At 44.3% G+C, this 20,088-nt stretch overlaps 1 protein-coding gene across 1 annotated transcript; it reads right to left on the bottom strand.

The window, feature by feature from the left end:
• Positions 1-4,623: 4,623 nt before the first annotated feature.
• On the bottom strand, positions 4,624-19,320 carry LOC134927365 (protein QNR-71-like). The gene is made up of 11 exons (XM_063921719.1): positions 19,214-19,320; positions 9,601-9,753; positions 8,437-8,580; positions 8,196-8,360; positions 7,574-7,732; positions 6,944-7,291; positions 6,715-6,876; positions 6,537-6,639; positions 6,257-6,462; positions 5,571-5,670; positions 4,624-5,413 (listed from the first exon to the last, which is right to left on the bottom strand). Exons 1-11 carry the CDS (start codon positions 19,284-19,286, stop codon positions 5,263-5,265), a joined length of 1,764 nt encoding a protein of 587 aa, XP_063777789.1. The 5' UTR covers positions 19,287-19,320; the 3' UTR covers positions 4,624-5,262.
• Positions 19,321-20,088: the final 768 nt, after the last annotated feature.

Here is a 20,088-nt window from a genome sequence, read left to right as displayed (position 1 = left end):
GGTGGTGCCACAGGTGGGAGAGGGTGCGTGGGTGCCACAGGTGGTGGTCCGGAGCCACTGTGGGTGGGGGAGGAGCAGTTGCGGGAGTGTCTCGGGTGGGGGAGGGGCAGATGCGGTGGTGTGGCGGGTGCGGGGTTGTTGCAGGTGGGGGAGGGGGCCCGGAACTACCGCGGGTGCTGGAGGGGGGTGTGGGGGTGCCACGGATGGGGTCCGGAGGTACTGTGAGTGGGGAAGGGGTGAGTAATGCTTACCCTGCTTCTCCTCCTGGGTCACTGGTGCTAACAATAGAGACTGGCTGGCAGAACTGAGTAACTGGTTGAATCAATGTAAAAGGTGAGTGCTGTGCAGTGTCAGTGACACTGCACACAGGTCTGGCACTAGCCACTCAGCAAAGGGATGCAGTGCAGGGAGGCACCAGGAAGGAGAGACGTTCTCCCTGCTCTGCATCCCTGTGCTGAGCTTCTGCTGCTATCCCTGCTGCTGCCGCACATGCAGCGGCACCGGAAGCACAAAACCTTTTCTCCCCCTCGGCGCCGCCAGCACAAAACCTTCTCTCCCCCCTCCCCTCCACTGTGTAACATCCAGTGGCCACGAGGGAGCCAAAGTGGGCAGAGCTAGATGGGAGTAAGGGGCGGAGCTACACAGGACCATGCTGCAGCAGGAGGATGAGCTGCTACAGCTACGGCCAGCCAGACTTCATTAGTTAAGTGTCTGGAAAGAGTGTGTGTAAGCGTCACTGGTCCAGGGGGCGGTGAGTGTGTGTAAGCGTCACTGGTCCAGGGGGCGGTGAGTGTGTGTAAGCGTCACTGGTCCAGGGGGCGGTGAGTGTGTGTAAGCGTCACTGGTCCAGGGGGCGGTGAGTGTGTGTAAGCGTCACTGGTCCAGGGGGCGGTACACGTGTGTAAGCGTCACTGGTCCAGGGGGCGGTACACGTGTGTAAGCGTCACTGGTCCAGGGGGCGGTACACGTGTGTAAGCGTCACTGGTCCAGGGGGCGGTACACGTGTGTAAGCGTCACTGGTCCAGGGGGCGGTACACGTGTGTAAGCGTCACTGGTCCAGGGGGCGGTACACGTGTGTAAGCGTCACTGGTCCAGGGGGCGGTACACGTGTGTAAGCGTCACTGGTCCAGGGGGCGGTACACGTGTGTAAGCGTCACTGGTCCAGGGGGCGGTACACGTGTGTAAGCGTCACTGGTCCAGGGGGCGGTACACGTGTGTAAGCGTCACTGGTCCAGGGGGCGGTACACGTGTGTAAGCGTCACTGGTCCAGGGGGCGGTACACGTGTGTAAGCGTCACTGGTCCAGGGGGCGGTACACGTGTGTAAGCGTCACTGGTCCAGGGGGCGGTACACGTGTGTAAGCGTCACTGGTCCAGGGGGCGGTACACGTGTGTAAGCGTCACTGGGCGGTACGTGTGTAAGCGTCACTGGGCGGTACACGTGTGTAAGCGTCACTGGTCCAGGGGGCGGTACACGTGTGTAAGCGTCACTGGTCCAGGGGGCGTTACATGTGTAAGCGTCACTGGTACAGGGGGCATTACTTGTGTAAGCGTAACTGGTACAGGGGGGCATGACATGTGTAAGAATCACTGGTTCAGGGGGCATTACATGTGTAAGAGTCTCTACTACAGGGGTCATTATGTGCACTATGCGTTTGTAAAGTATGCAAGGGTGTAAATTTATAGTTTGCAGGGGGGCGCCGAACACTCTAGCAACAGCCCTGACTGCACTGTCAGCTTTTACATTGATTCAGCATCCATACATAACCCTCTGCGATATCACCTCTCTATCCACTACATTACCCATCTCAGGGCTTCCTGGCCGGTAGGCCAGGGGCTGTGTTGCGGAGCCAGGGCCTCTGGGGATCTAGGTGCGGCTGTGGTGGGAAGGCACTTTTTTGACATCACACGCAGAGCAGGCTCCAGGGCTCAGAGAGTATGCAGCGCAGGGAGGCCTATGAAAGCATTCCACTGCGCCGCTTTCATACACATCTATGCTGGTGGCCACAGAAGCTTTTGTTCCACCTGCGGCATGGCTAGGGAGTGGGGATTGTTGATACCGGAGGGGGCAGGTGGACTGGCAGCAAGACATTGGTGGTCATTTCGAGTTAATCGCTCGCTAGCAATTTTTAGCAGCTGTGCAAACGCTATGCCGCCACCCACTGGGAGTGTATTTTAGCTTAACAGAAGTGCAAACAAAGGGATCAGAGAGCAGGTACAAAAATATTTTTTTGCAGTTTCAGAGTAGCTTCAGACCTACTCAGCACTTGCGATCACTTCAGACCATTCAGTTCCTGATTGGACGTCATGAACACGCCCTGCGTTTGGCCAGCCACGCCTGCATTTTTCCGAACACTCCCTGAAAATGGTCAGTTGACTCCCAGAAATGCCCTCTTCCTGTCAATCACTCTGCAGCTGCCTGTGTGACTGAAAAGCATCGCTAGACCCTGTGTAAAACTACATCATTCGTTGTAATAGTACACCGCACGAGCGCATTGCACTGCATACACAGAAGTGCAGAGTTTTTGCCCGATTGCTGCACAGCAAACAAATGCAGCTAGCGACCAACTTGGAATGACCCCCATAGGACGCTGCAGTAAAAGCATTGTTTTATCACCCATGTACAGCGCAGAGACTTGCTGCAGATGCAGTGGCATACCCTCCAGCTGCACCTTTTTGCAGAGGCGTAACTAGGGCTTTCAGCACCCAGGGCAAGATGGAAAATGGCACACACCCCCCAAAAACCATAGTGTGCGCACCAAAGGCGCGCACAGTGAAAAAATGGGCATGGTCACGCTCCAGAAGGGGTGTGGCCACTGAAAATGCCCCACAGTGCCAGATACATTGCCCCACAGTGCCTCCCTGTCCCTCAGTGGCGGTGGTTGTTCAAAGTGGAGTGCTGCAAATACTGAGCAGCAGGCAGGTGGGCAGGTGTGGATGTGGGTCGGCAAGAAAAGCTGTGTAGGAAGGAACTGGAAGATATGTATGCAGGCTGGTGATACGTGGCAGCTGTGAGCTATGATATCACACCGCCGCCTCTTCAAGGCATAGGTCACGGCCAGAGCACAACTGACCCTCTAAGAGCCTGGGTCAACAGTTCACTCTGAAGGTGCATGAAGCTGCTCTGCAGCACACCTTGCAACTGGTCTCATCACACTGGTTGAAAAAGCCTGATTTAACCAGTTAAAATGTACAGCAGTGATTTATTACTGTCCCAGACCACCCAGAAAAAAAAATTAAAAATATCAAATAACCGTTCAAATGGTGGGAATGTGGGTGGGGAGGGGGTTGTCTCCAGATCCTTCTGCCTGTAGAAGAGATGTGGAGGAAGCAGACATCAGGGAAACTGATACAGCTGCCATCAGCACCAACACTGCACCACACTCACCACAACAGTGTTAAACTTCAAGTATTTAAAAAGTTATTTGTAAGAAAGCACAATAGTTGGCAAGGCAGCGAGAAAAATAAACCACATACTTGATTTCAGCCTAGTATCCAGTTAAATTAGTCCAAACCATGTTTACTCCAATCAGGGTCCCTTATTATGTAGCCCTCCAGCTGTCGTGGAAGTACACATCCCAGTGTGTGCTGTAATGTTTTGCAGTTTGAGAAAGCTAACTGGCAAGGCATGCTAGGATTTGTAGTTCAAGAGCTGGAAGGCTACATGTTGAACACTACTGGTTTAAAAGAAAGCTATGCTACGATGGGTGACTTAAGCATACTGTACCTCATCTTGCAGGCACAAATAAGGACACTTGCAGGTGCCTGAAACTAGGGACAGGACCTCATGGTGTGCACAGCACGTCCAATTATTTTATGGGCCTGCGGGGCATGTCCAGCACTTTGAGCTGCAAGACATTCCTTCTCCTGTGAATAGATGCCAAGATTTGGAGAGTTGGGAGGTATGGTTTAAGGAAGGCATTTGGTGCATTACATAGTATAATCACTGCCATGTGTGACCATATGCTATTGTGGGGTTTGCATTTGGTACATGAATACTGGCATCCCGACTGCCAGGATTCCATACCTTAACGCAGGCATTCCCAACCACGGTCCTCAAGGCACACCAACAGTGCAGGTTTTAGTGATATCCAGGTTGCAGCACAGATGATTAAATCAAAATAACTAAGCTACTAATTAAGTCACCTGTGCTGAAGCCTGGATATCACTAAAACCTGCACTGTTAGTGTGCCTTGAGGACCGTGGTTGGGAATGCCTGCCTTAACCCTTTGTGGCCCATCTCTTCTGCTGGCTGTGTGTAGGTGAAGCTCACTAGCTGTAAACTTAGGGGTCTATTTACTAAGCCCTGTATGGAGATGAAGTAAAAAAAAAAAAAGTAGGCTCCTAACTACCATGTCACAGGCTGTTTGAGGGAAAAAAATAAAATAAGTCAGCTAGGAGCAGATTGTCTGGTACTTTATCTCCGTCCACTTTTTCAGTCCAAGTCTTAGTAAATAGACCCCTTAAGTTACAGGGAGGCAGACGGCCAAGATGCATTCTGTCGAGAACTACCAATGTGTGATCCGAGGTATTAGTCCTCGACCAGCATTATGTTATCTGAGTGAGGTCACTGTACATTAAACGTCAACTGCATTTTAACACTAGTTACAGTTCAGAACACAGGATTCTAGGGCAAACATTTTCTTTATTAGATAAGGTGCAGTTGCTAAAGCACAGCAGTTAGGCTCCACACTAGTCACCCAGGACTGCATGACATACATTAAGTTGCAGTTATAGCAAGTCATTTAGACTCTACTTACAAAACAGTCAAAGGTTGATGAGTTAAGTCAATGCACAGATACACTGGTATAGCTGGCAAAGAATTCAGTTTACTAGTGGTTTGTACCATCATAAGCTACTGCAAACAGTAACTGGAAAGTTACATATCAAAACACAGGATTGTGCATCTCTAATGGTGGGGCAAGTTACATTGGTACCTCCAAGCTAATAATTGCACGAGCCCCATTTCAATTAGTATTCACTTTAGAACCACTGGCCATCCCACATAACAGTACCGTTTAGCCTCAGTGTAATATACAGTATCAAGCCAGTGACAGTAGGTAGATCCCTTCCCCAGTATGTACTCTACAGCCACCCCCAGACCCTTCAAGCTGCTACCAGTCTCCTAGATTTGAAATGCAAACCTTTTTACTGGAACTCTGGTCTTACAGGTCAATGAGAAGCTTTAGATATTAAATCACTTTCATACAGATCCCAGCTAGTAGAATGCCGGGATAGTCAGTCTAACATAGGTAGGCACAGAGTTATATTATTCCAGCCTTGCTCTTTAGAAGAGGTTCATGCTCATGGTTTCCTTGAAAGAGAACGTTTTTGATCTGGCTGAAGTACACTTTTATCCCTTGTCCACCACTTTGGTCTGCAGCATTCTCAATGGGTCTGTATGGCTTGTATTTCCTGGGGAAAAAAGTATCAGACGTGACTGGGCAGGAGGGTATAAACCACACACACTTAAGACTGCATTTAGAACATGTTGATGCTCATTGCGCACCAGTGAAAGCAGTCACACCACCCCCCCTTCCAAATATAAATTGGATTTGGAGAGTTCACTCACTTGTAAAGAAGGACACCAGTCACTGCAACAATAACTGCAGCAAGGGCAATCAACCCCAGATGAACCAGCACTGCCTTCACATATGTGGTAGTTCCAGCCTCTACAGAAGTAAGGAGGAAAAATATTTTTTTTTTTTTTGAAGTATAAAAATTATTCTAACACCAAGGTCTTCAAATGAAGAGAACAAACAAGTTTAGGCATAAACCCCAGTACTAGAGACAAAACCACCTGTGCTGTAGTGAGTGGAAAAGGAATTCTATATTGCACATATACACCCCTCCATCTGGAAGAATAACGGCATCATTTCATTTTAATAAGGAACTTTTTGGATAAGAGCTGTACTTTCAGAATGGATACAAAGGTGACCCAGCAAGAGATTTTTCACCTGTGCATGGTTAGATTGTGAAAACATGAACCGTTTGATAACCCCATTTCTCAGTTAACACCCTCGATTTGTACTTTAACAAATTAAAATTCTCCTTTTGACCACATTATAGCATCCATGTGTATAAGGGGGAACCCCAGATAACAGAAAAGCACCAGTCCTGCAATGTCAGCACCTGTTCTTGCTTTACTCAGTTCTGTTACTGAAAGTATTGTGTGTCTGATGCTCAGAATATTAAAGCTCACTGTAGAGGATTTGTATTTTCAAGTTTGGTTGTATACACATTGTAGACTTTACTCACCTCCCTCTATAGAGACCAGTGTACTAGCAAGAGCCAGACTTGCATCATCACTCAGTGTAATATTCACACAGTAGGATCCTGGCTCTACAAAGGCTCTGCGTAGGGTCACCAAGCATTGGTCAGAAGCTGGAACTTCTTCACAGATCATGTCCTGAGGAACCGTGCACGTAGAATCTGACACAATTGTGCAGGCATCTGTAGGCAGGCTGGAAGGAAAGCTGGATATTAATTTGGTTTTTCCAGACTTATAAAGTCTGTCTCACATCAAACCAACACTCACCTTCCTTGGCAAGACACTATGAAGTCCATCAGAGAGTTTACAGTCTGAGCGGTAGACACTTTGACACTTGTCATTTCAACAATGCTCACCTGCAGGATGCCATCTAGGAGTAAGAAGGGAAGTCTAAGCTTGGGCTCTTATTGGAGCCAGCGAGAGCCAGTGGCTTGTTACAACCTACCTACAACTGTAATTTTGGTGTTGTAGTGACCATATCTGTAGATAAAGCAGCCAGGAACAGGAGTAGAATGTATTGTGGTTGTATGAGCAGTGGTAACATTAGGTCTTTCAGTGGTTAGTGGGGCAGTTTCAGCTTCAAATGATGGCAAATCTGTTGAATTATCTGTAAATCAGAGAAACATTAATACTCTGGTAGTAGAGGGTATGTGTTTAGTGACATTACAACTTACCAGTTGTATTTGCAGTGGTGAAAGAATTGGTGGTTGTTGGTAGATACGTTGTAGGAACTGGAGTAGGAGTAACAGGCTGACAGGGTCCAGGAATGGCTGCTTTGATGGTCAGGTTCAGACTAAAGTTCCCATGTGTGGTGTATGTGTGACTAGACAGCGGGTTATTGGAAACAGAGGAGCCATTCCCATCACCATAGTCCCAGTCAAAGGACACTACAGCCTTCTTGAGGTAATTGCTTGGATCATGGATTTTGATGTCAAATTTAATTGGAGAATCCTTAATGTAGATGTTGTCTGAGGAATTCTTATCATTCGTTTGGGAGATGTTAACATAGAATGGAATTTGATCTGGAATATGCAAACACACAAAAATCAACCTTTCCATTTGTTAAGAATTAGCCATTATGCAGAGCCGTAGTCAAGCATGTTGCAGCTTTGTCAATACACCGGTTCAGGATAACAATCAAGATGCTCAAGGACCATTAAACTAGTCAGCAGACCCTACATTAGGACCTTAAAGACATTGACTACAGCCAAGTATCAATGCTTAGTAGATATTGGCTGGAAGGTGCTCAAGCATCAGATTGCTTCTTTGTAAGCAACACCAAGTATATACCCATACAGACTTACCCGTTACAATGTATATACCACTTGCTTTGGTAACAGGATAATGTCTTTGATGTCCTCTTCTGAAGACTGACACTTCAATCATCTGTGTGCCAGCTGTGATGTTTGTAGTGTTCAATGACAGAAGGGCAGAAGATCTCCCAATTTGGGTATAGTACTGACCTGGGTGTAGAAATGGTATGTCAAATAAGGTCTCACATAACTGCTACCACTCTGAAGTATTTAAACACCCTTTGCATAGTTAAGGTTTTATACTCTTGCTTTAGTCCTCCTATGAAGGGAGGATCATATAACAGATCTTACATATTTTTATATTATACCCATAATACAACCCATCTATCCATTGGATTCAAATGCAAACCAAGCTACTGACATTTCACTTTTGCCAAATTTATTTCCATTTTACCAAGTGTTGATTCTACCAAGTCAAGTTTCATAGCTAAAGTGGGTCTTCGACAGCAATGGACTAAGATTTACCTTGTGTCTTCCCATACATCTATGAAGTCCAAAAATAAGCGACCATTTTATTTATTTTAAACCACTCCCCTGACAAGATCCCCTTGTGAACCAACATAGTCTTTTAGTGCCCACATAGACAGGTAGAGGCGATAGACTTTATACCCACCCATTGTTGAGAAGACGTAAATGAAGTTATTCCACCTCCAGTCACGGCGATGTGGGAGTGGTCTTCCATCTGGATACTTGTTGACAAAACTGCAGTTTCCTTCATCACAGAAGTCTACCCACTTGGTCCAGTTATAAACATACTGGTCTTGATAACTGGAGGAAGCTAAAAGGTAGACATGTTAGAGCCGCACACATGGGCCTTCTGGCACTCCATTCTACAGGTGTAGAAGTACATTTACCATTTCCACATCCTCTTTCATAGATAATATCCCCATCTTCATTTTCTTTTTGACACCTGGGAAACTTCAGAGTAACAGCAAATGTAACATTCGACCCTATCAGCACAGGGCTGTCACTGGTCAGGATTGCCAACACTTTGCCACCTAAATAAAAAAAACACAATAGAGGTCTAGTTACAAAAGCAGTTTTCTGCAGTGATTCTTTGGTAGTGTTAAGTCCAGTACAGCAAAATTATAAGGGCATTTGTGTCCTTTAGTTCAAAACATTCTCTTGGATGCAAATACAGATACTGATTGCTGATCATGGAACAAACTAATACCTAGTTGGTATTAGTACATTGTCAAAACCAACCAAAACCCCAGCACAGAAGTCCGATACAAAGGGGTACCCAAGCTCAATTGCTTTAGCAACAGTGAATTTTGCCTATGTGGAATTCTCTGAACAGCCTGTAGAAAAGTAAGCTTAGGAGACCTGGCAGATGCAGTGTATAGTCTTAGCTAGTCAGCCAGTTTTACAGAAACCTGCTGGCTACCAGCACCAGAAAGAATTTCCCATTTGCTTTCATTAAAAACAATGAAATAGCCATGGTAATATTTGGGCAATGTGGCATTTAGTAAACCATACTACAGGTTGAGTCTCTTATCCAAAATGCTTGGGACCAGAAGTATTTTGGATATCGGATTTTTCCGTATTTTGGATTAATTGCATACCATAATGAGATATCATGGCGATGGGACCCAAGTCTAAGCACAGAATGCATTTATGTTACATATACACCTTATACACACAGCCTGAAGGTAATTTTAGCCAATTTTTTATAACTTTGTGCATTAAACAAAGTGTGTCTACATTCACACAATTCATTTATGTTTCATATACACCTTATACACACTGCCTGAAGGTCATTTAATACAATATTATTAATAACTTTGTGTATTAAACAAAGTTTGTGTACATTGAGCCATCAAAAAAACAAAGGTTTCACTATCTCACTCTACCTCAAAAAAGTCCGTATTTCAGAATATTCCGAATTTCGGAATATTTGGATATGGGATACTCAACCTGTATTACATTTCTAGCAGTTATTTGTAGAGCTGAAGGTCTAGATGTGATAAGTTTACATACTAATTGGCACTTCTAAAGATGTAAACCAAAGTTATTACCTCTCCAGCAGTTCTCCCATCTGACATCATTAGTCTTCCAGGCAGGATAGAGCTTCTCATCCCACGGACTGCTGTCAGGAAACCAGCCATGTATCTGGTTATGGTGGCCTTCCTTGCCTGATCTCCTTCCAAATTCCATCACATCCTGAAATCCTGTTAGGGTGCATATCTAGCATTAGTACAGTATGATGGTCCAACCTTGTTATTTGAAGTTTAATATTTCTCCTCACCCAAAATGTGGACAACCTGCCTTTAAATGATGTCCCTCTCCAGATAGCTAGTATATCGGCTTGTACAAATCCTTCCTGGGCAAGACTAAGTTTGCACAACACACAATGGAAGAATGGTGTATAGGATTTAACTTTCCAACAGCTGCAGGTGGTCATACAAAAACTATTCTGAGTCTACAGGTTTTCTATAGAATGGAAAGATGAATGCTTCAAATTCTTCCTATTCTTACATGTAGTAACAGTCATTCTCCAAAAGGATGTCTTTAGTAAAGTCTTAACCATTAACTCGGGTCAGCTGATTAGCAGCAAGAGTCATTTTTAAATGCACAGAACATGGCAGCAGCTTTCTAGCTCCAAAAACTAGTGATTGCAAAATCCATACACCTTTTTCAAGCATCCCTATCACAATCCAATTCTCCCCACTTCTAGGTTTATAATACAGCCAAGTAGGCATGGTTTTACTAGAATAGGTGTTTGGAGATTTACCCGAGTTTTGCATTCTTGCCTTTCAATAACTTAAGTGTAAAAAATATACCAATTCCTTATGACTGTCCACACCACTTCCCTTCCTTACTACAGAAGGAAGCACTTTGCATCTTTACAAGGGAAAGCCAGAGTTACTTTCAGCTCACACATCAGAACCAGGATGCAGTCATGATGTAGACAGTAGACATTGTGGAAAGATCAATGTTAAACATGTCAGTATCTCCAGAATGTTGACCTGTTAAGCATTCTGCATGGTCCAGAAACAGAGGGTTGGGCTACATGAGGGGAGAGTTAGTCACCAACCACCAGTTAGTACTGTTGTACCAGCTGGACTTGGGAGACACAGCTGGAGCCACTGGACCAGGCAAGTCACTACTGAGCCCCCAGAGATGTTTTGTCAACATTCTAAACATATCAACATTTCATGATGAGTTTGGACATGATGAATAATGAATTTAGTTGATTTGGACATGTCAACATCCTCAGGTCATTATGGAGGTTGACAAAATACACCTCACTTTACAAGAGCAGTCAGTTGGACTTGTTGCACCAACACCCTAGATGGGAAATTAGTTTTAATTAAGTTACCACGAGGATATTACATGTTAAAGGGGGTTTAGTATGTTTGACTGCTGAACAGGATGCCAGTGCTGGCATCCCAATCATTGAAATGCCAATAGGGGTGGAGGCAGTGGCGTCACAAGGCTGGTGTACGATGCCAGGAAGGGGTGACAGCACACTGTGGGCTCCTCCACAGTGACAAGAGCCAGGTGCTGCAGTGTGAAAGTCTGCTACAGCACCTGGCTCCTGTCAGAAGAGGAGCTGACAGCGCTGCAGACAGTCTCCAGGGGCAGCACAGCATCTCTGGAGATGCTGGACACACCCCTGGAGTGACAGCCCTGCGAGGCCATGCCACCTTTGTTAGTGACCATGCCCCCTGGCACACTGATATGAAGGGTGCGCACCGGGTGTCACCACACCCAGTGATGCCTCTGGGTGGAGGCAAGTACGTTACCCCCTAACCCTCCCTGGTGGTGCCTAAACCTACCCCCCACCTTCCTGTAGACTATTGCGCCCCCCTTTATTCCTAAACCTAACCTCCCCCAGTGGTGGCTAACCCTAGCCCCCCGGTGGCACCTAAACCTAACCTCCCCGCTATACTTAATTGGGATCCTGCAGCTGGCATCTTAACGACATCCCTGTTAAAGCTATTTGTTCTTAAATTGGATGCATTTGACTTAAGTCATACAAGACTAAAAGCCAGATACAAAAAAAAATAAAAAAATACCCAGCTATTTTAACTGGATTTGTTATCCTTCATATATCTGTAGTAACAGCACCCAAGCAGCCATAATGGAAATGGTTACCAGCTTAACCCTTAGAGTTGGTAAGAAAATAGTGTCCGTTAAAAAAAAACCCATCAACTTTTGAAGGAAATGGTTTTAGCACATTATGCTGTACAGTATACACATGCGAATGTTGTGCCACTAATTATCCAATTAATGCAGAAACTAGATATAAAACCCATTGTTACATACGCAACCCTCTTCAGCATCTACTCAGCTGACCACTACTAAAGCTAATTGCAATGTGACAGTACAGCCTAAGGATTTAATTGATTTTTCTTGGAACTAGACTACTGAATAAAACCATTCCACACCAGATCCTAGAACAGCCATGGTATGTTGGGCAAGGTCCTGGAATGGTCAATAGCAGTGGCCATTTAAATGGATTCATCCACTACTGACCCACTCAAGAATGGATTCAAGTGTAAAACACTTACCCAAAGGAAGTGTTACAAAAATTAACATATCAGTGACCAACTCAGGACATTGCTATTAAGGAGTCTAAACTTGGACAATTAGCTGCAGTGGTACTTGTAGATGTCCATTTTACTCACTGTATGGATGCTTCCATTAATGCTCCAGAATCTTGGGGTAAGACTATTAACATACAGGGGAGATTCATTAAGCCTCTATGAGTTAACCATAGCATCCAGTTAATTTCTGATCTCAGACTGCTAGGTTCTTCCTCACATTACCTCTTGAAGCTTGATACATCTCCACAAACATAGTTTTACTACTGTAACTTAAAAAGTTTGGGAGTTCATTTCTGGGTATATTTAACAGTTATAAAAAAAAAAAAAATATATATATATTCAGTTGCAGTACAGCACAAATTTCAAATAGGGGAGCCACAACAACTGCCACCCAAAAGATTGCCAACTGGGACTCCCTGGCAGTTTGTTTGGCTCCACTATTTAAATTTTGGGCTGTGCCATCATTGGAAAATATATTTCTCTTTTGAACTAGAGATAATTATGTTTATTGATACTGTAAAGACATTAGATAAACTTGTGGAAGTAATTAAGATTTGTCAAGACAAATAAATACTTTGTGAGATAAAATAGATCAGTTTTGTGGATTGTAATGCGATTATGGTCAAAAGCAGGAATGGATACATTTTAAACAGCTTACTCATTGGCATAGTGCATGTTATTTTAGGTTTGTAAGCTGGGTACACACTGGAGCGATGTTCCAAAATTCAGTTTTGGCTTACATTGCAGGATTGTGTGCTCCCGTGAACACTTGCGACAGTCACTAGCATCCTTGTTTATGCTAAAAGGACAGAACATGATCGTTCCAACCTTCATTAACATCGCTGCAGTGTGTACAGGCAATCTGGGTTGATTAATTCAGATTTCAGAACAAATTCCCATTGGGGACTCATTTCAGCTCGCAGGTTCCCGATGTGTGAGCTAAAGTGTGCGATAAGTTGGCACTTTGGGGCTCCCAAACTCCTGTTTTGGCACCAAAGCAGTTTAGCTACTTTGCGTGTCTAAACCCAATACTAATGGGTGTGCACATAGCATGCACACCCAAGGAGGGGGTAGGGAGGGAAGGGAACATTGAATTGATCCAGTGGACTCCCAATACATTTGGGCTCCCACTAAACTGAATTCCACCTGTAGATAAGTTGTCCCTAGAGACCAGTTTCTAGCTATAATTTATTGTACATTCCATGAAATAGCAAGGACTTGGCTGGTTGCTATAAGCAACCACTGCACTTTCCCTCCAAAGATCAGATATCTTCCCAATGTTTGGCAGGCAATTTGAGACCACCCTACTGCTTTGCATGAAGATTCTATATAGGTGCAGATACATCCAGGTTATGGGGGGGGGGGGGGGCGGCAATTCAGTTACTGCTGAATGAATACGCCCTACACATTACAGCAGCAGGATCTCACTTAAGTGTTCACTACTCCATAGGGTAGAAAGCACTTTTAGGCAAGAAGGGGGGGGGGGGCAAATCAGCTGCTGTCAGCATTTTAACACCGTGGCAACAGCAATTTGTGTAGAATTCAATTCCCCCTTAGTCTTGTCAGTTGTGGATTTTATGTTTATATAAAATATGTGGGGGAGGGAACCATCTTCATAAGGCATTTGTGCTTCCAAGCAGGAATTAGCCAGTATTCTGAGCAGAGATACAGAACAGGGTAAACAGACTAAGAACACATAGTGGTACCACATAAAAGGATAATAGGCTGAGCTAGTGGACCCAATAGAAGGTGGATTTTGAAAGGGAAGGTATGGGGGTATTAGAGGTAAATTACCAGCCAATCTGCTCCTAACTGCCATGTTACAGGCTGTATTTGAGAAGTGACAGGAGCCAATTGGCTGGTACTTTATCACCACGGCTTAGTAAATAGACCCATTAATCTCACCAAGTCTTGTCCCTAATATTAGAACCTTTAGCAGAGGTTGGGGTTGATAAGTTAGTTGCCAATCCAAGAGTTATTGCATCAATTATTCAGCCATGATCTTGTGGAAGAGTCCCCTAGGCTGCTCTGGCAAACCCATACTGATACATTGTTTCCAACAGAGTACCCATAAGAACTACCAAACACTTTGGGGAATGTTCTTGGAGGAGAAGTAGAATTTCCAAGTTAGAGTAGCTGACCATAAATTACACAGTAGCACAAAAAAAAAAAAAAAAAACCACAGTGTTACATTTGGATTGTGGAGACCTGCCTTGTAAATCTTATTAAGGAAGTCTTTTGCATGGAGCATGAACTTGAGCAATGCTTGAACTTGAGCAATGCTGTAAAGTCTCCAATTAATCAAATGCACTACATCAAGGTCAAGATATGAAGCTCATTGATGCTTTACCAGCAAGTCCTGAAAAGAGGCTTGTACCCTTATTGCACCCATCACTGTACTGTTCTGCAAGGTTCCCAGCACCACATAACATTTTGGGGTCTATTTACCAAGCCTTGGATGGAGATAAAGGGGACAAAGATAAAGTAATCTCCTCCTAACTCATTTTTCAAACATGGCAGTTGGAAGTTGATCGGCTGGTAATTTATCTCCATCCACTTTCTCTGTCCAAGGCTTCGTAAATAGGCCCCTCTGTTATCAAGAGATTCCCCTTTGGTACAGTGGAATACTATTTTGTACCCTTCGTTAATGATCTTGGTAACATCACTGATACTATGGCTCATCTTCTTGCTACCAATAAAGTCAGGCTGTCTGAATGGCATATGAACTACATCCCATCTGAATGTTGTCACACCACCCTTATGAAAATGCATGTTCGGCAGATAACCCCACAACCCCCAATTAGATGAAGGTTCTGTGTTTTTTTTTTTTTTTTAAATGCCACCCATAGGGCTCTGGCAGCTACTGCTAGACACTTCTGTATGAGGAACTGCCATCCAGAGAAGCAGCATCAAAACACCGATATTTTTGTAACCATGGTCTGCTTTAATCTTGTATCCTTACAAGTATTTAACAGTGTTTGAGACCGAAGCCATAGTCACACTGGGTGGTCTAGTAGTATCTGTCCATATAGCAGACCTCCATTTTCTAGTGTCAAACTTGTCTTTGTTGACAGGCCAGATAAAGCGGCATCAGTTAGGGGCACTCCAGGCCCTTTAGAATGTTTTCCACCCTGAAAGTTGAGTTTCTTAAAGTTAAACTGCCATTTATCCACATTATATATTAATGCATCTGTTAAAGACTGCATGATTTTTTCTCTTTGAGGATGGCTAAAAAGTACATCAGCTATCCCAATTTATTATTACACTACTTAAAAGGTTAACAGTATATACTGTAGGGGTACATGTACTAAGCAGTGGAATTTCAGAACCCTCAATTCTTGCAGATGTTGCCTTCCAGATTTAGATGGGCAAAAATGATTAGTGCAAAACAAGCCTGAGTTGCCTTTACAATTGACTGCCCAAAAAAAAAAAAAAAAAAAAATTATTATATTATATATATATATATATATATATATATATATATATATATAAATTTGCTTAATCACTTAGTGGTATATTTAGTATTTACTGTTCTCTCAGATTGACAGCCAATTAAATTTAGTAGGAGGAGAACCCAATTCAATAGCACCTGGGAAACCTAGCTTTCATTTAGCCATACCACATCTCATAACAATTTCCTAAATATGTTAAGATAACAGCATAAGAGTTTAATGGGCCCTACACACTAGCCAATTACTCTGAAAGATCGGAAACAATGTAGTTCATTAATGAACGAGATTATTCATATCTTTCAGTGTGTATGCACCAACGATGAACGATTTGCAGCCCCACCAATATGGACAGCATCGTCCATATTAGCATGCAGGGCTACGGGGCTGGGTGAAGAAACTTCTCTGCCTGTCACGGCATCCGTCGGCCAGTGCGTAGGAGCTATAGATCAGGGAAATTCCACCAACAATTCTGAAGCCAGCCACATAAGGTCTTGGGTTAATGGTTAGATTATGTTGCTATTTAGGAGTGAACCAATGGAATCATTTCAAAGCTAGCTGTGAAGCCCCTCACCGCATACATAAGGGTCATTATCATGGCTGTCATTAGCCATTAAACTTATACGATTAACTTGAGTGGTTTCCACCAACAACCAGATATTGCTGCGTTTATGTTCGCACTAGAGAAGTTACAGAAATTTATCGCTGTGGGCACCAAAACCCCATCTACAGTAACACAATAGTTACATGTTCCATTGATAAAGTATTTATCAAGATCACATGCAGATACCACAGGATTTCAGATGGACATCTGCTCAATTAGCAAGTTCCATTAACCAATGACTTTTGCAACATTAAAAATACATTAAGTAATAAAGTGTAACCGGTATCCGGACTCCAGGTCGACAGCACAAAGGTCGACACCTTAGGTAGACGCCGATTGGTCGACACCTAAGGTCGACATGGACAAAAGGTCGACATGGACAAAAGGTCGACATGGACAAAAGGTCGACATGGACAAAAGGTCGACATGGACAAAAGGTCGACATGGACAAAAGGTCGACATGAGTTGCACGATTTTTTCCTTTTTTTTGAACCTTTTCATACTTACAATCCACGTGGACTACGATTGGAACGGTAAAGCGTGCCAAGCGGTAGCGGAGCGAAGGCACCATGCCCGAAGCATGGCGAGCGGTGCACTAATTGAGGTTCCCAGTCACTCTACGAAGAAAACGACACAAAAAAACCATAAAAAAAACTCATGTTGACCTTTTGTCCATGTCGACCAATTGGCGTCGACCTTTGTGCTGTCGACCCTCAGTCCCAGACCCAGTGTAACCATCCTTAAGTTACACTTGCTAAAGAGTATTGTTAAGGAGTCGGGAGAATGGCCATACTGGTTCAAGCTGATAAAAAGAAGTGTAACTCACACTACACATCAGTGGCACGCAGAAGACAACTGAATGCCCTGCCAACCTTTGAAATGGATGGGCTACAGCTAGGGTTGCCACCTCATCCCTTTAATTCTGGGCACATTAATTACACTGTGGCAGATTAAAACCAGGTGAAATTACATCTTGAAGTCAGCCAACCACAGAACCAGTAATTAATACGTGTCCAGAATTAAGGGATGAGGCAACAACCTGACAGCAGCCAGAGCCGGCCCTAGGCATAGGAAAACTAGGCAAATGCCTAGGGCATTTGGCATGCCATGGGGCACAAGCAGCTTCTGCTGATTAAAAGGGTTCACTACGATATGCCGGCGGTCGGGCTCCCGGCGACCAGCATACCGGCGCCGGGAGCCCGACCGCCGGCTTACTGACACTGTGGCGAGCGCAAATGAGCCCCTTGCGGGCTCGCTGCGCTCGCCACGGGGGCGCACCACACTATTTTATTCTCCCTCCAGGGGGGTCATGGACCCCCACGAGGGAGAATAAGTGTCGGTATGCCGGCTGTCGGGATCCCAGCGCCGGTATACTGTGCGCCAGGATCCCGTCAGTCGGCATACTGAAGACCACCCGATTAAAATTTTATGCAGCATGCCTATATTATGTGTGTGACTATCTGCACACGAAATGCTACATTACAGTGTATTCCTGGAAATCACTGAAATGCAGCATTTCATGTGCAGATACAGTCACAAAGAATATAGGCATGCCGCATGTCATTTTAATCAGAAGCTGCTTGTGCATCCTAGCCACATAGCAATGCAAAAAAGGTGCCCGATGTTAGCGCTACCAGCTGACTCACGCAAGAAATCTCCTACTACATGGCATATTGAGGCAAGATGTACTGTATGTGGACACATCTGTATCCAAGCAGAGGCAGAGGGCTGTGTTAGTGGCCATGTGAGTGCTGTGTGTGGGTGGATTGGTTGTGCAGTAGTGTTCGGAATATGTGTAAGGGGCATTGTGTGTCATGTGTATAAATGCATTAATGTGCGGCATATTTGTAAGGGACATTATGCGTGTCATTGTGTACAAGGGAATTAATTATGTGCAGCATGTGTATGGGACATTATGTGTATAAGGGCATTAATAAAGGTTGGCATAATGTGCAAGGCGCATTGTTTATAAGGACATTTATTATGCGTGTCATTGTGTAATGGGCATTACTGTGTGGTATTATGCATAAAAATGCATTATTCACGTGCCATTATGTGTATAAGGTGCTCTATGTGGCATAACATATAGAAAGGGTACTAATGTGTGGTAATGTGACTAAAGAGCAATATGGTATGATGTAATGTGAATAAGGGGCACTACTGTGAGGAGTAACATATATAAGGTAAAGTGGTACTACTGTGTGATGTAGCCTGAATAAGGGACACCATCACATGATAAAATGTGAATAAAGTTGCACTACTGTGCGTTGTAATTTGAATTGGTGGTACTGTTGTGTGGCCGTGCCCCTTCCCTTCCAGAGCTGTGCGCCAAATGCACACACTGTTCCCATTTAAAACATAGGGGGACCAAAATGAGGACTGCTGTGGGTGAGGGGTGATGGTCCTGGAAGAGAGGTGCAGGGTCAGAGGTGGAACTAGTGGTAGTGCTAGGAGGCACCAGCCAAAATCTTGCCTAGGGCATCATACTGGTTAGGGCCAGCTGATAGCAGCAGAACCACATACCACACCTGTCATCTACAGCACATGTAGCCATGTCCCAAAGCCATCTGAGCATTAAACCTGGGACACTGGTTTCTACACTGAACTGCTTCATCATTCTATCACAGCTATGGTTATGCTGAAATGTGGTAAAGCATTTTCAAGGCTTTTTTAGGCCAATAATTACACCATTTAAATCAAGTGATTGTATCAGCATAATTGTGCTCACCAACATGAACAGTCTTATTCCACAGCAATACATTATGCAAAGCAATTTAAGTACAAGGCAAATACCGCTGCCACAGTAATCACTAATAATCCCATCGATCATGATGGGACTTGTAGTTCAACAGCTGTAGAAGTAGAGGCTGCCTACCATCAGCTCTGATTTCAGAAAGCATTAAGACCATAACATAACAGACCATTGGTAACCCTAGGCCAAAACAAGGAAATAAGAGTTTGCACAGCAAGAATAAAGCAACCACAACAGAAGTATAACCCACACATGCTAAACAGCCACACTCACGTTTTCCTGCCTGGATGCCAGATATCAGGCAGAGACTGATAACCACCAACCCTCCCAGCACTGCAACCTGCATCCTCAGCCCTGACAAGTAAGTGAGCAACAGGGGGCTCAGCACCAGCATTTAAACTGGGCTCACAGCTGCAAGTAATGGAAATCAGCCCCGATGATCCCTCCTCCTGTTCTGAAAAGCCTGCAGGCCCATCATGTGATGGATCTAAGGAAGGATGCCTGACTTGATGCACAGGACCCAGCCTCCTGCTCATGTGCTTATGAGTCACTCAGATGAATCTCAAACTTTGACTGAGTTTCTAAAGTGTCAGGACTCAGCAGTGAAGAAAACTGTCTTCTTTATATACAGTAACAATTCACTTTTCAAATGTATGTTTGCATTAAAACTTGTATTACACTTAAAATATCTACACTCCGATGTTCAATAATCTCAACAGGTCATGTTTTCAGGATTCCCGTAAGCATACGCTGGGTCAGTAATAATTTGTTTTAACAGAGAGAATCCTTGCAGAGATGACCTGTTGGTGTAATTGAGGTAACCCGGATAAAGGGTCACACAAAAACAAAGCCTAAATCAAAGGTTTCTTTATATGAAAACTATCATTTAACCTAATAAATGTGATTTACATACTGTAAGGCTGAATGTCGTGGGTTCATCTATAATGGATGTGGGGTGCACACAGGCCCCTGCAGTAAGGGGGGCTCACACTGCACACCCTGCACTCATACATTTAACTTAACTCTCCAGGGTCCAGCATCGGTGCCGCAGAAATTACAAGGAAAAGAGCGCAGCCGCCATCTTTACAAAGGTCTGCGCAAGCGTATTACAGAAATCACCAGTATTATGGCGCAGTGCCAGAGTCTAC

Source organism: Pseudophryne corroboree, chromosome 5 (genome assembly GCF_028390025.1).
Source record: "Pseudophryne corroboree isolate aPseCor3 chromosome 5, aPseCor3.hap2, whole genome shotgun sequence".
Classification (NCBI taxonomy): Eukaryota; Metazoa; Chordata; class Amphibia; order Anura; family Myobatrachidae; genus Pseudophryne; species Pseudophryne corroboree.
This window is presented reverse-complemented; position numbering and strand designations above follow the sequence as displayed.